The sequence below is a fragment of the Nycticebus coucang genome, chromosome 6 (assembly GCF_027406575.1).
Source record: "Nycticebus coucang isolate mNycCou1 chromosome 6, mNycCou1.pri, whole genome shotgun sequence".
NCBI classification, from domain to species: Eukaryota; Metazoa; Chordata; class Mammalia; order Primates; family Lorisidae; genus Nycticebus; species Nycticebus coucang.
Genome location: NC_069785.1, coordinates 53,826,375 through 53,842,814, shown reverse-complemented (window position 1 = coordinate 53,842,814; position 16,440 = coordinate 53,826,375). Strand labels below are relative to the sequence as shown.

The following is a 16,440-nucleotide window of genomic DNA, read 5'->3' as shown; positions in this document are numbered from 1 at the left end:
AGCAAAGCAAGAGGAATCATGGTACCAGACCTGAGACTATACTATAAATCGAAAGTGATCAAAACAGCATGGTACTGGCACAAAAACAGAAAGGTAGATGTATGCAAAAGAATAGAGAACCAAGAGACAAACCCAGCTACTTACTGTTATCTGATCTTTGACAAGCCAATGAAAAACATTCAGTGGGGAAAAGATTCCCTATTTAACAAATGGTGCTGGGTGAACTGGCTGGCAACCTGTAGAAGATTGAAACTGGACCCACACCTTTCACCATTAACTAAGATAAAGACTCTCACTGGATTAAAGATTTAAACTTAAGACATGAAACTATAAAAATAGTAGAAGGAAGTGCAGGGAAAACCCTTGAAGAAATCGGTCTGGGCAAATATTTTATGAGGAGGACCCCATGGGCAATTGAAACAGCTTCAAAAATACACTGGGACCTGATCAAACTAAAAAGCTTCTGCACAGCCAAGAACACAGTAAGTAAACCAAGCAGACAGCCCTCAGAATGGGAGAAGATATTTGCAGGTTATGTCTCTGACATAGGTTTAATAACCAGAAATCACAGAGAACTCAAACGTATAAGCAAGAAAAGAACAAGTGATCTCTTCTCAGGCAAGGGACTTGAAGAGAAACTTCTCTGAAGAAGATAGGCGTATGGCCTATAGACATATGAAAAAAATGCTCATCATCCTTAATCATCAGAGAAATGCAAATCAAAACTACTTTGAGATACCATCTAACTCCAGTAAGATTAGCCCACATGACAAAATCCCAAGACCAGAGATGTTGGCATGGATGTGGAGAAAAGGGAACACTTCTACACTGCTGGTGGGAATGCAAATTAATACATTCCTTTTGGAAAGATGTTTGGAGAACACATGGAGATCTAAAAATAGACCTGCCATTTGATCCTACAATTCCTCTACTAGGTATATACCCAGAAGACCAAAAATCACATTTATAACAAGGTATTTGTACCAGAATGTTTATTGCAGCCCAATTCATAATTGTTAAGTCATGGAAAAAGCCCAAGTGCCCATCGATCCATGAATGGATTAATAAATTATGGTATATGTACACCATGGAATATTATGCAGCCTTAAAGAAAGATGGAGACTTTACCTCTTTCATGTTTACATGGATGGAGTTGGAACATATTCTTCTTAGTAAAGTATCTCAAGAATGGAAGAAAAAGTATCCAATGTACTCAGCCCTATTATGAAACTAATTTATGGCTTTCATATGAAAGCTATAACCTAAGAATATGGGGAAGGAGGAGGATGGGCGGAGGGAGGGTGATTGGTGGAATTACACCTACGGTGCATCTTACAAGGGTACGTGTGAAACTTACTAAATGTAGAATATAAATGTCTTAGCACAATAACTAAGAAAATGCCAGGAAGGCTATGTTAACCAGTGTGATCAAAATGTCAAATGGTCTATAAAACCAGTGTATGGTGCCCCATGATTGCATTAATGGTATTTTTTTTTTTTTTTTTTGGCCAGAGCTGGGTTTGAACCCACAACCTCCGGCATATGGGGCTGGCGTCCTACCCTCTGAGCCACAGGCACTGCCCATGATTGCATTAATGTACACAGCTATTATTTAATAAAAGAAAAAAAAGACCAGACTGAGACTCCGTCTCTACAAAAAATACAAAAAGTAAATAAAGCTTTGTGCACCTAAAAAAAATAATAATAAAAAAAAAAAGTAGCCAAGACTGGTGACATATGCCTGTAGTCTCAGTCTCAAGAGGCTGAGGCAGAAGGATTGCTTAAGCCCAGGAGTTTGAGGTTGTAGTGAGCTATGATGATGCCACTGCACTTTAGCCAGAGTGTCAGAGCAAGACTCTGTTTCAAAACAAAGAGAGAATCTGTAGAAAAAAAGAGTAAAACCTTGTATGTATAAACTCTGAAAAATTTATGTACCTGGCTTGCCTGTAGCTCAAGTGGCTAAGGCACCAGCCACATACACCAGAGCTGGCGGGTTTGAATCCAGCCTGGGCCTGGCAAACAATAGCTACAACCAAAAAATAGCCGGGCATTGTGGCAGGCGCCTGTAGTCCCAGATACTTGGGAGGCAGAGGCAAGAGAATCGCTTGAGGCCAGGGGCTGTGATGTCACGCACTCTACCCAGGGTGACAGCTTGAGGCTCTGTCTCAAAAAAAAAAAAAAAAAAAAAAAAAAAAAAATTTATGTACCTATTAAAGCTATGCTAACAAAATATGGCTGGTGATGTTTCTTCTTGTTACAATCTGTTAGCTAGCCTCTATAGCAGGTGTCTTCAGTCAAATTCCTTATATGTTAATGAAGGCTCTCTAAAAGACTTGCTATTGACTTACAGTACTTTAATTAGGAATGTCCTTTATCCTAGATAACCCCAAAGGTTAGCCTCTCTGAATAATGAGACTGCAAGAATTTAAAATAAAAATGTTACAATGTTTTATTATAAAAATGTCCAATTAACTCGATTTTTATAGGGAAGGACTTATGAGACTGAATTATAGAGGAGAAAAATCAATATGGGTTGAGTATCCCTTATATAAAATGCTTGGGACAAGAAGTGTTTCAGATTTCACATTTTTCTGTATTTTGAAATATTTGCATTGCACTTACTGGTTCAGCGTCCCTAATCTGAAAGTCTGAAATCCTCCAAATAGCACTTTCTTTCAGCACCAATGTGAGCACTCAAAAAGTTTTGGCTTTTGAGGTGGCGTCTGTGGCTTAATGGGTAGGACGCCAGCCCCATGTACCAATGGTGGCGAGTTCAAACCTGGCCCCGGCCAAACTGCAACAACAACAAAATAGCCGTGTTTTGTGGTGGGCGCCTTGTAGTCCCAGCTACTAGGGAGGCTGGGGCAAGTAATGCCACGGCACTCTACCAAGGGCGATAAAGTGAGACTCTGTCTCTAAAAAAAAAAAAAAAAAGTTTTGGCTTTTGGAGCATTTTGAATGTTGAATCTTTGGATTAGGGATGCTCAACCTGTATGACATAAGAATATAAGGCTGGGCACAGTGGCTCACATCTGTAGTCCCAGCAGTTTGGGAAGATCACTTGAGCTTAGGACTTCAAGACCATTCTGAGCAACAAAGCAAGACCCCATCTCTAAATAAATATATATACACATAAATGTTTGCCTATGAATACTATTTTCTCAATTTAAAATAATTAGTAATGAGTTAAAAAAGATTTTTTTTCTTTCTTTTTTTTTTTTTTATTGTTGGGGATTCATTGAGGGTACAATAAGCCAGGTTACACTGATTGCAAGATTTTTTTTTTTTTTTGTAGAGACAGAGTCTCACTGTACCACCCTCGGGTAGAGTGCCGTGGCGTCACACGGCTCACAGCAACCTCTAACTCTTGGGCTTACACGATTCTCTTGCCTCAGCCTCCCAAGCAGCTGGGACTACAGGCGCCCGCCACAACGCTTGTTACAGTTTGGCCGGGGCTGGGTTTGAACCCGCCGCCCTCGGCATATGGGGCTGGTGCCCTACTCACTGAGCCACAGGCACCGCCTGATTTTTTTTTTTTTTTTTTGTAAGCAAATCTTAGGGTGGGAAATACACCCCTTTTCTAACAGCAGCAGGAGCTGTCTAGTGCACAGATGAGTTTGGTTCTCTTGGGCACCACATCTTCAGTCATTACTGTTCACAAGTAAACAGCACTGTAATGAAAGAATAAAGCTGGACAGTATTGAACCTGCAGAGAATGGAAGTGGCTATAGACTTCAGAGGAAGCATGATCCTTTAATATACTGGGATACTAACAGTGGTTCTTGATTTTATAGGGAAAAAGACAGCCTTGGGACACAGAGCCAAAAATATAAGATTTTATGAAACTCCATTAAATTCTTTCATCTTATTTTAATGGCAAGAGTTAAATATAAAGTACAATAAAACATGACTAACATTTTATCAAAACATTTTTTTCTTTTAGAATTTTTATTATATTATGGAATCCCCCTTTTAAATGAAAACACATCAGATGGTCAATTGGAAAACAATTTACAAAGTTCTATTTACATGTAACTTTTCCACAGTGCATCTATTGAACATAGCAAGTATGTGTGTGCTATTTCATGCAAATAAGAATCTGTGATTAAATGACCAAGATAACTCTCCAAAAATTTGCTAATTTATTTAACACAGTATGTTTATTTGGTCTTTTAAACATAGGCACCCTCAGAAGGTGTATTTTATCCATTCTTTAGACTGTACTAGGCTTTAGATACAAGTAGACAGCACTAAATATTAATAGTATTAATATTTGCCACTAATATTGAGTTCTTAATACATATATTTCATGTTTGGAAAAATGAGAACTTCAGACAAATATAAATATAAAATTTTATAAAATGAGTAACTGAAACCCTTTCAAAAACTAGCAATTTAAAAATACAAAGACTATTATTTTAGATAATTAGATAAGTTGGTTAGACTACAAAACTTAAGGTCTTACAAAAATCTTTGGCTTAACTACCAAGGCTATTTCGAAACTCCAATCTATTTATTCTATTATAAAATTTTAGAGCAATTCAGAAATACTGAAGATTACTAAAAGATCAAGAGGTACCAGACTTTTAAAGATCAAAGTAAATACCATTTCTTTCCCTTATAGTTAAAATTCTTGAAAGATTTTCTATGTTCAATTGCATGAATTTTCATAAAGGTACTAATAAAGACATCTTTAATTATATGTGTATAATGAACTGGAATGGTACAAGCAAAATACTCAACTTTATACTTTGATAAATAGTAAGTGAAAAGGATATTACCCATAAGTATGATACAAAATCCTAAGTAGGGTCCTACCTACCTATATAAAAAAAAAGTTTATGGGAGGAAGGGGGAACCTACTTAACAATAGTTGACTTACTGGACAATGCAAACAAGGATGGCTGGATGAAAGTATAAGTGACCAATTCTTTCTGGTAGTCTTAGATAGTGCTCCACTCTTGACCCTCAACCTTGCTGGTAATGTGCTGTCTCTATAAAATTAATCCAAAAGTTGTATGCAAAAAGGAAGAGAGGAGTAAGGAGGGAGGAAGAAAAGAAAGCAAGCAAGTGAATCTTGTCACCTTGAAAAAAAAATACCAGTGGCCTATAACTGAAAAGGAATAGTACAAAGTTTATCTTTGGCCCCTTTAAAACACTAGATACTGACTTAAAAAAAGTAACAAATACCAAAAATAAACGAAGAACACACCACCGTTCTTTTTTTTTTTTTTTTTTTGTGGTTTTTGGCCGGGGCTGGGTTTGAACCCACCACCTCCGGCATATGGGACCGGCGCCCTACTCCTTGAGCCATAGGCACTGCCCCACACCACTGTTCTTATGAAGGAAGCCATAAGCTTGTTAAGAGGGCTTATTCCCATAGACGCTACCTAGCTAATTAGAGAAACTGTCTGGCCCAGGCCAAAATAGCAGATATTTTGTGATTCAACTTCAAGAAGCTAAAGAAAAAAAAAATTAACAAATGACCGCCTCCTTAATCAAAAATAAGATTCTTCCCTTCAGAAAAACCTTCCCTCAGAAAAATACAGCCAGGCCGAACTTCGGAGGCTTGGAGGCCATGGTCCCTTAGACTGCCTTCTGCTCCATTTCTGTAGCCTCATTTGCCTCTGCCATCTCCTGCTCCAAGGGCTGCCCCAGGAGGGGCATGAATACACAGGGAAACCCCCTATCCCAGCGGTGTTTTGCAATCTCGTGTCAGTCTTCTCATCTGTGCACCACTCAGTTGTTCACTTAAAACTTTGAGCCACTTTTGTTATAGAAATGACTTTTATACAATATGAATTAAAAAGTACAAGATGTTCTAATACACGCCCAACATAAGAGAGAAACTCAATTCAAGTTGGCAGGGAGAGGAAACGAGGGAGGGGACTGCTGTGCTCCCACTTAATGAGCAAAATGTAAGGGTACACAGCACACCTCCTGGGTGCGAGACAGAGTTGTGTGTACCCTCACATTAACCTGAAGTTAAAAATGTAAAAAAAAGTCCAAAATGAAAGGAAGTATACACTAAAAATCAGATTTATGAAGAAGAGCTTTCCTTATTGGTTGGAAAAATTGAGTGGTGGTTTAATACTGCTTATGCAATTCTGCACTGCATATGGGAACTTCTTAGCATATTGTGTAACACCAAGTGATTTATAACTGTGCCAGTTTCTAATTTACTTACAGTAACCATCAGTTTAAATGACCATTTTGCAAGCTCCTCATACTTGAACTCTATCATATTTATGATCTCTGATTTCATGCGTTTAACATCAGGTTTCTCTTTCCTTTTATACCAAATGAGCAAGAATTGGCTATATGCCACTTTATGGGGAAAAATTAGCTTTTCTACTCAGATGCTTTTGACTATTAGCTTTCATAAAATTTAATAATGCCCACATTGGCTGGGCACAGTGGCTCACGTCTGTAAACTCAGCACTCTGGGAGGCTGAGGCAGGTGGATTGCTTGAGCTCAGGAGTTTGAGACCAGCCTGAAAAAGGTCGAGACTCCTCTCTACTAAAAATAGAAAAAACTGGCCGGGCATTGTGGCAGGCACCTGTAGGCCCACCTACCCGGGAGGCTTGAGGCAAGAAGATCACTTGAGCCCAAAAGTTTGAGGTTGCTGTGAGCTATGATGCCACCTACCCGGGAGGCTTGAGGCAAGAAGATCACTTGAGCCCAAAAGTTTGAGGTTGCTGTGAGCTATGATGCCATAGCACTCTACCCAGGACGATAGAGTGAAACTGTCTCAAAGAAGAAGAAACCCCTCCCCCCACATTATTATATGAAAAACTGGAACGAACTTAGATATAACTATACTTTTAAACAAAGTATATAACCTGGCAAAGCTGATAACTTTGTTTAAAACAAGCTCTAGGTATTTCTGAGACATTATTAGACAAATGAAGTAACCTGGAAAGCACAGAAGACCGCTTTCTCTCCCTGGAGATCTGCTTTTGGTCCTAAACAGATAAACAGATTTTGAATGAACTGTTTTAAAATCATGGCATTTTGTTCCCTTGACAAGCAAAAAAAGTTCATGTGTTTTTAAAAATGGCAAAGGCTCCATCCAGGTCACGGAACAAAGAACACTTTTAAATTCTTTACGTGTAAAAGGAATGATAGCAATTTTGATAGCAGCACTGTCCCTTTCAATTTAAAAAAAAATGGTCCTCAAAATATTCAAATTATTCTACATAAATCCTTCTGAATCTTTTTAAACAATTGTTATTTTTTTGCCCAAGATCCATCGTAAATCATTCAATTAAGTTAAATTCAAATTGATTTTAGTAGAAAGTAGAAATGTTTCAAAATATAAAATATCATCTACTATTGATTGTACAATGTGACACTAATAACAATTTATACTAAAAAAATACACTGTTTCAAAATCATAAAAAATGTTTTTTCCAGTCTTTTCCCTTCTACCCAGGAAAATTTTATATCTGATATCACCCAAATAAGGCTTGGGTGATCTTTTGAAGTCTTCCAAGTATTATACCTTGGTGGGCTTACTGGTGGTCTCCTTCAACCCGTCTCTTACGCACTACAAGAAAAATGAAAGTATGTTAGAAATCCCTATTAGTTTTTACAATGCTGATTTGCTTGTGACAAACAAGTTTCTGCATAATCCAGCTATAGTTTTATCAAAATGTAATGTCTACTTCTAACACGATAATTAATAACTTAAACAAACTTTCATTTACCTGTTGAGAATAGAGGGGCTTCAAAACAAAAACTATGATCCTAAACTCACTGATACCTATGTGGTTATACAGTAGCAGCTCTAGAAACCTAAAACTAGCACGGTCAGCAATCATCTTCAAGTCATTTGTTTACTGAAAAAATGTATACCTGGGTTTAAAAAAAGACTAATAAATTACTGTGTTAAATTCTGAAATGACATTCTGGCAAAAGGGATTAGAACATATTAAAAGTAGGGTGGCGCCTATGGCTCAAAGGAGTAGGGCGCCAGCCCCATATGCCAGAGGTGGCGGGTTCAAACCCAGCCCTGGCCAAAAATTACAAAAAACAAAAAATAAAACAAAACACACACACACACACACAAAACTTAGATAAGAACATATTAAAAGTAACTATTTGCATTATCTCTTGATCAGACACTACAATGTATTTTCTTAGTCTGTAAAAAAACATACCAAAAACACTTTTGTCATTTTCAAACATCAGTGACTTGCTACTGCTTTCCAAATTTTCCTTCTCTTGTCTCCCACAAAATTAACCAGTTCAGGGCTCTGACAAAACAACAAATGCTAAGTAATGAAAACCTCAGACCCTGGTAATGTGGTAAGGTCACTCTGGCTATCATAAACGTTGCCTGTCAAAGTAGCCAGCAAACTAGTTCAGCTGATGGAGTAAAGAAAGGCGCATATATCTGAGGACTCTCAGCCTCTTCATGGACTAGTGATGCCAAACCACTCAGCTGTGCTCACCAGCAGCAGGACAAGTCTTCAACTTCAGAATCTTTGCTTCCTGCACTCTTATCTACCAGCCATCAGAGAGCACTCTCTGACAGCCACCAACTTAAGGCTCCTTAGCATTGTAGCCAACCCCTTTTTAGAGAGGACAAAAAGCCCAGGTCCCAGACAGTGACAAATAAAGTGAGAATCATGGCTGTCACTTCCCTTGTATTGTGTCAGTTAATCTCTGGCAAGTCAGTTAATCTCTCTGAGCCAACCTGTCCTCTGTAACAGGAGAATAATGGCATCTGCACCTCATAGTGGCCTCGTGCATTACTGAGAACACAGCAGGCATTCAATAAAGAATAATCAGCTTTATTATCCACCATGGTAAGGTTATGAGATGGTCCTCAAGCCTGGTCAGCTGTTTGGGGTGAAGAAAGCCACCGTAGCTGTTATTGTTAGGACTTGCATTTACATATTACTGGTTTCGATACTTTCCCCAGTAAGTTCCTCTGTTTATGTTAGATTATTGGTCTATTAATTTTCTATTCTCCTCAATCTATGGAAGTAAATCGGAAGGCAATTGCCTCTTTCTTCATCCTAAATTGGCTGTTTGACAGAGGACCTAGAAGTTGACAGGTGCACTTGGCTGGGCCATAGACACTCTGCTCTTGGGCTTTTCTGACTATTGGCTTCTATTTGTAGGCCCGTAATAGATGAGATCAGACATTCAAGTTAAGTGTAGAAAAGCTTTTCCAGCCATTGACTTGGGGTGAGCTGGTGGGGGGGGGGGGGGAAACAATACAAAAAAACAAAAACCTCCTACAAGAGAGGCTGGAGGATTGCCTGAGCTCAGGAGTTTGAGGTTGCTTTGAGTTAGGCATTCTAGCCGGTGCAGGACAGACAGAGTCTGTCTCAAAAAACAAACAAACAAAAACAAGAAACTTGAGTCCTCAACTACAAACTTTACTCATATAATAGATCTCTGAAAAATATAGAAATTTCTGACAGGCGAATTTCAGATAATTCTTCAGGGTAGAACACTGCAAAGAAAAATTTGAATTGCAGCAGGGTTTAGATATTACTGGCAGACCACTTCAGATGTTAAAATGCATGGTATAAAAAATACATGCTATAAACAAGATCTATAGGACAGTACAGCAAACAAAAAGGGTGTAGAAGATGGATTATGTAGTTAGCTAGTATAAAGATGATAAGGAGAGATTCAAAGTTAAATCGAATATTGCATGTATACCATACAACTTCTTTGCTGTTATAGCTGTGATACTTCTTAGTTGGAGAGATAGAAAGTAGGCAGAATTATTTTAATGAATAGCTGAGATAAAGAAAACAGTGAGAGAGGAAATGATGTTATCAAAATTAGAACACTAAGAATCTGATAGAGCCCCATTTGTGATATGAAAAACATTAGTATGTCCAAGAGACTTTGTCTAAGTTTCGAGTCTTATTCATTGATACCTTTTTTGAGTTACTAAACATCAGGCTGCTGACACCTGTATGTCAGAAAACATGATCTTTAGGCCTTCCACCTTGACCTACAGGCAGAGGTCAGGGTATATGGCTGAAAAAAAAAAAAAATCAAGCTGATGGATAAATGATGGGAGGCTGCCACTGCCTTGTGCACAGCAGAGGGCAACAGGGCAAAGAGCCATTTCTGACTCCTCTTTCTCACCTTGGGCCCACCTGTTAACTTCCAGCAATTTGTTCATTCATCCTCTAGAGCAGTGATTTTCAACCAATGTGCCGAGGCACACAGGTGTGCCACAGAGGATTTTAGGTGTGCTTCAAAAATTTTCAAAGACCCTTAATTAAATTATTTTCAAAAGAAGTTCAAAGCACATTAAATATATTCTTTTTGTTCTTTTTTTAATCAACATAAAGAAAGTGTGCCATGGAAGTTTAACTATATGTTTAAGTGTGCCGTGAGATAAAAAATAAAGGTTGAAAAAACTGCTCTAGAGTCTGCAGGGGTCCTCAAACTGTGGCCCATGGGCCACATGCGGTGGTGTGATTGTATTTGTTCCTGTTTTTTTTTTTTTTTTTTAGAGACAGTCTCACTTTATCGCCCTTGGTAGAGTGCCGTGGTCTCACACAGCTCACAGCAACCTCCAACTCCTGGGCTGAAGCGATTCTCTTGCCTCAGCCTCCCGAGTAGCTGGGACTACAGGCGCCCACCACAATGCCCAGCTATTTTTTGGTTTGCAGTTCAGCGGGGCTGGGTTTGAACCCGCCACCCTCGGTATATAGGGCCGGCGCCTTACCGTGTTCCTGTTTTGTTTTTTTACTTCAAAATAAGATATGTGCAGTGTGCATAGGAATTTGTTCATAGATTTTTTTTTTTTTTAAAACTATAGTCTGGCCCTCCAACAGTCTGAGGGACAGTGAATTGGCCCCCTGTTTAAAAAGTTTAAGGACGCCTGGTCTAGAGAATAGGCTTATACATTTTGCCCTATTAATAATTCTTTGGATCTGGTTGAATTTCTTTCCAAAACCCACTCTTCTCACTATTTCATCATTAGTCAATTGCAAATGTCCTATTTCCCCTAATTCTCTATCTCTGAAAGAATAATAAACATAGTTCTTTTTGTAGTACTGTCTTAGTTATGCATTCAGTGGCCTGTGTTGGTTCTTTACCACGTAATTTTAGTGTCTTCTACCAACTCTCTCTCTTTTTTTTTTGTTTGCCCTCGGTAGAGTGCTGTAGCATCACAGCTCACAGCAACCTCAAACTCTTGAGCTTAAAGTGTTTCTCGTGCCTCAGCCTCCCAAGTAGTTGGGACTACAGGTGCCCACCACAATGCCCAGTTATTTTTTTGTTGTAGTTGTCATTGTTTAGCAGTTGTCATTGTTGTTTAGTGGCTGGTTTGAACCCACCAGCCCCGGTGTATGTGGCCAGCGCCCTAACCAGTGGGCTACAGGCACCAAGCTCCAACTCTGTCTCCTAATCTGCTGACACCCCTTTTTTATCATTAGCTACAACTAAGAAATACTGAAAGTTTATACTATGAGCCACTTTTCAAAATCTGCAGGCTGTCGTTAGCACGTACATAACTTGCTTGCTCTCAAATTTGGGCTTTTTTTTTTTTTTTGCAAGATAGCCGTATTATTGGGCTTTTTTTTTTTTTTAATAGAGTCTCACTTTGTTACCCTTGGTAGAGTGCTGTGACATCACAGCTCACAGCAACCTACAGCTCTTGGGTTTAGGTGATTCTCTTGCCTCAGCCTCCTGAGTAGCTGGGACTACAGGCGCCCGCCACAACTCCCGGTTATTTTTTGTTGCAATTTGGCCGGGGCCGGGTTTGAACCCTTGGTATGCGGGGCCGGCGCCCTATTCACTGAACCACAGGCGCCGCCTCAAATTTGGGCTTTTATCCATGCAATTTCTCTCTCTAGAAATGTCCTTATTGTCATTTCATGCCTAAAAATCTAGTTTGGATCAGAATGAAACATAAGTGCAAGTCTAGGGAGCTCCCAGGACAAAGCTGTTTGCTTTCTCTCAATTCTGCTTTGTCAGACCACAACTACTTCAACACGGCCTCCTCTCCAACAAACAGCCAGGGAAAGCAACTCCACTGTTCAGTGTCAACATAAAGCAGCCTAGGAAATAGTTTTCATGAGTTTCCCCTCATCTTCCATTTGCCAAAGTCTACCTTACTCTAATACTGGACATTTCCTTTCTTATAGAAATTGGGCAGAATGCCTTCCACCAAAGGCTCTGCAGAACAGCTCACAACTGCTGAGGCCTTGCAAAGATTAGTGTCCCCCATGACACTTACAGATTTTTCATTGTACAGTTCCAGAGGGACAGCTGCTAGAATCACCTGCCCCCTGGGAAAAACTTAAGTAAGAGATGGTTGGGGATACAAATCCGTTGGGTGAGATTCTAGGACTTATTATGGTAGTTTTAGAGAAGAAGAAAAAGGGAGGATAGTTCTGGCTTAGTTTATCCCTATTTAAGTACCAGAAACTTGTAACTTTGAGCAGGGTTCAAATTCTATTATCTCATTTATGCACTTAATACAATTTTATTAAGTACCTAGTATGTCTCAGGTATGATTTCAAGAGAGTTATGGATTCAACAGCTGGACATGGACCCTGCCCTCAATAATCTTACAGTTTTTGAAAACAGACTATTTCATTAAAGTATAAATGATTTGCCATGTAAAAAGCAATTTAAAAAGTGTGACACAAGCTATGACAAGATAGCTGTTCAGATATCTAACAATGATCTTAGAAACTCAAATTTCCGGGCAGCGCCTGTGGCTCAAGGAGTAGGGCGCCAGTCCCATATGCTGGAGGTGGCGGGTTCAAACCTAGCCCCGGCCAAAAACAAACAAACAAACAAAAGAAACTCAAATCTCCACTCACAAGTGGAGAAACACGCACCGAGCATGAAACCGCCTCCAGCTGATCAGCTGCAGTACCTGCTCACTGTCCCAGTGCCCGAGTTCCACGCTAGACTAAACCAGGAGCTCTTAGGGAAGGAAAGCCAATAATCTAAATGTTCTTAAAGCTTTCCAGTAATTTATGAAATTCAACTAGACTTGAAAAACTTGGCTCTAAAAACCAAAATGAATTACCTAACAGGAAAAATAAAAGTGACTAGTAAATCAATCCTAAAACAATCAGCATGACTTTGCAAACTATATCTAGAATCAATAATACACCAAAACACATCAATTTTTTCTTTTAAAAATTAAGTGGCTAAAATATCCTATGGGAAACTATAGTCATATGAAAGACAGAAAGGATGTAAGGGTGTGAACTAACACTTTCTTTTTTTTTTCTTTTTGAGACAGTCTCACTTTGTCATCCTTGGTAGAGTGCCCTGGCATCACACACAGCAACCTCAAACTCTTGGGCTTAAGCAATTCTCTTGCCTCAGCCTCTCAAGTAGCTGGGACTAGAGGCGCCTGCTACAATGTTCAGTTATTTTTAGAGACAAGGTCTTGCTCTGGCTCACGCTGGTCTCCAACCCATGAGCACAAGCAATCCACACACCGAACCCATGAGCTCAAGCAATCCACACACTGAACCCATGAGCTCAAGTAATCCACAAGCCTCGGTCTCCCAGAGTGTTAGGATTACAGGCATGAGCCATTGCGCCAGGCGGGTGAACTGACACTTCTCACAGTGATCTGGATTAAAGGAATGAAGCTGTATTTTTTTCTGCTCTAGAAACATTTAAAGAATTAAACTCAAATGTGTCTGAGGCTTAAAAGAACTGTAGCACTTTGAAATGTTACTCCATTTGAGAAATCTGATTTTAATTCTTGCCTAAAACACATCTTTTAAAATACTCCAATGGCAAACACCATAACAGTGAATTTTGGAAAACATGTAGAAACAAAATTTTAAGCAACATGTTCCTTAATTAAGCCTTGGCTGGGAAATTTATTTTAAACAGATGCTACAAGCCTCAGCAATTTAACAGGATCCATGGAAGAATGAGAGATTACTGACCCAGATGTCAACAAGGCACTGCCCAAGAACAGTTTTGTCAGGCAGACCAGCAAACATTTACAGACCAGTGACTATAAAACTTGGGTGAAAATGATGAGTATTCTATATTTTATATATTTCTATAGTCTATGTTTTATATAAAATTTCTATCTGGGTCTATTTGATAAAAAGGGCAAAAAACTTCCCTGTAATGTTAAAATTTTTCTTTAATAGCTCCAAGCAGTGGCTTGGTGCCTGTGGCTCAAACTGCTAAGGCGCTAGCCACATACACCTCAGCTGGCGGGTTTGAATCCAGCCCGAGCCCGCCAAACATCAATGATGGCTCTGAGGAAAAACAAAAATAGCTGGGTATTGTGGCAGGTGCCTGTAGTCCCAACCACTTGGGAGGCAGAGGCAGGAGAATCGCTTGAGCCCAGGAGTTGAAGGTTGCCGTGAGCTGTGATGCCACAGCACTCTACTTGAGGCTCTGTCTCAAAAAAAAAAAAAAAAAAAATAGCTCCAAGCACCGATTTGTAAATGAGAACAAAATATATGCTTGTTGTAGAAAACATAAAATATATTTATCACAGGAAGCTGATTTTACCCATTGACCCAATGATCGCTACTACCTCAATTAAATTTAACTCTAATTCCATAAATATAAAAAGGACTGTACCAATTTTAGAAACAAAGGTCGAGTAATTTCTCTCTAACATTTAGTTTTAAAAATGAAAAACGTTTGCCCAATATGTTAGCTTTATGGTACAATTCAGAAACTCAACTGGACACTACATGTATCTTACCTAAGTCGTTGTTCTTTGTTATAGCATTGGCTGCCCTGGTTCGTGGTCCCTGCTGTGTAAACTGATACCCAAATTTAAGGATATTTGTATTCTCCTCAAGCATCTTGGCTATTTCCAATTCTACAGCTGTCCCCAACTGCTGCCTCTGGAATAATCACAAAGAACAATATTAATAGACAGTAATACTTTTCAGGTAAATTAAGATGAAGATATTCAGGCATGTGCTGATTCTTTTGGTCTCTTTAAATTCTTCCAATTCCTAAAAAAACATATGTAAGAAAAATACATGTTCAAAAGTTCACATGATCATATAGACATTTAAAAAGTGAATTACTATGCGATAGATACCACCTCATACCTACTACAAGTATAACAAAAAAGATAGACAATAACAAGTATTGCCAGAAATGTGGAAAAATTGGGACCCTAATACATTGTTAGTGGAAATGTAAAAGGGTATAGCTACCATGGAGAACTTTTTCTTTGCTGTTACTCAAAAAGTTAGAGCCACCCGATGAACCTCGGGAACATTATACAAGGTGAAAGAAGCCAGTCACAAAAGATCACAGATTGTTTGAATCCACTAATATACATAGGCAAATCCAGTGAGACAGAAAGCAGATTAGTGGTGGCCAGGGTCTGGTGGGTGGGATGGACGGAGAGGGATGACTGCTACTACCCATGGGGCTTCTTTCTACGTTAAATGAAAGTGTTCTGGAATTAATGGCAATGGGTGCAAAACTCTGAATGTACTAAAAACCATTTAATTGTATACTTTGAAATAATGAATTATATCTCAATGAAAAAAACCCGAAAACATGGATTAAGAAGCATTCTGATTAAATTTTAAGACATATTCTTTTTCTTTTTTTCCTCTTTTATGACCTTTGGGACATTGGGACCACGCAAAAAACTCTCCACCAATCAATGTAACTCCACAGACTTTACTGCTGTTGGTGGTGTGGTTATCTAACTTTTGTGACAGAGAAACACATTCTTTTGAATAAAAATAACGAAAAAATAATAAAAGTTTATTAAGCCACAGGCAAAAAAAAAAATTTTTTTTAAGACAATCTTTTTTAACTTCAAGGTCTACAAAATTTATTTACTTTGAAAGACTGAGGGAGACACTTACCAGGTTTAACTACTGCAGTTATTTTTCAAATAAAACATTAATAGCCACTATGGATGGAAATGTTTCTAACATACACATCTCTGTGCCTCTTACTACAAATACAAAGTCAACAGTGTGAACTTTGCCACCACAGAGCAAGGAATTGGAAAATGGACTGAGCCACACATAAGAGTCCTTCTAGTTCAAAACGGCCAGTTGTTTAAATTTTCTTAAAATGACTTACAGAGAGTTGCTTTGTATATACCTTTTAAAATTTTTATTTTATTATTTTTTAAATTTTACTTTAAACTTTACTTCATTTTTTTTTTTTTACTTCATTTTGTTTTATTTTATTTTATTTTGAGACAGAGTCCCACTCTGTCGCCCTAGGTAGAGTATCATGGTGTTATAACTCATAGCAACCTCAAACTCTTGGGCTCAAGTGATCCTCTTGCCTCAGTCTCCCAAGTGCTGGGACTACAGGTGCACGCCACAACCCCTGGCTATTTTTAGAGGCAGGATCTTGCTCTTACTCAGGCTGGTCTTGAACCCATGAGTTCAGGCAATTCCCCTGCCTTGATCTCCCAGAGTGCTAGGATCACAGGCATAAGCCACTGTGCCCAGCCCCTACTT

General features: G+C 38.8%; 1 protein-coding gene across 2 annotated transcripts in view; it reads right to left on the bottom strand.

Moving 5' to 3' along the window:
• Positions 1 to 7,211: 7,211 nt before the first annotated feature.
• The window catches only part of TMOD3 (tropomodulin 3), an 80,072-nt gene continuing 70,843 nt past the window's right edge, over positions 7,212 to 16,440 (bottom strand). For both annotated transcript variants that reach the window (XM_053593126.1, XM_053593127.1), the window contains exons 9-10: positions 14,694 to 14,838; positions 7,212 to 7,550 (exon numbers count right to left, since the gene is read on the bottom strand). In XM_053593126.1, the coding sequence (XP_053449101.1) occupies positions 7,516 to 7,550; positions 14,694 to 14,838 (180 nt within the window). In that variant the 3' untranslated portion in view covers positions 7,212 to 7,515. The remainder of the gene's footprint in view (positions 7,551 to 14,693; positions 14,839 to 16,440) is intronic.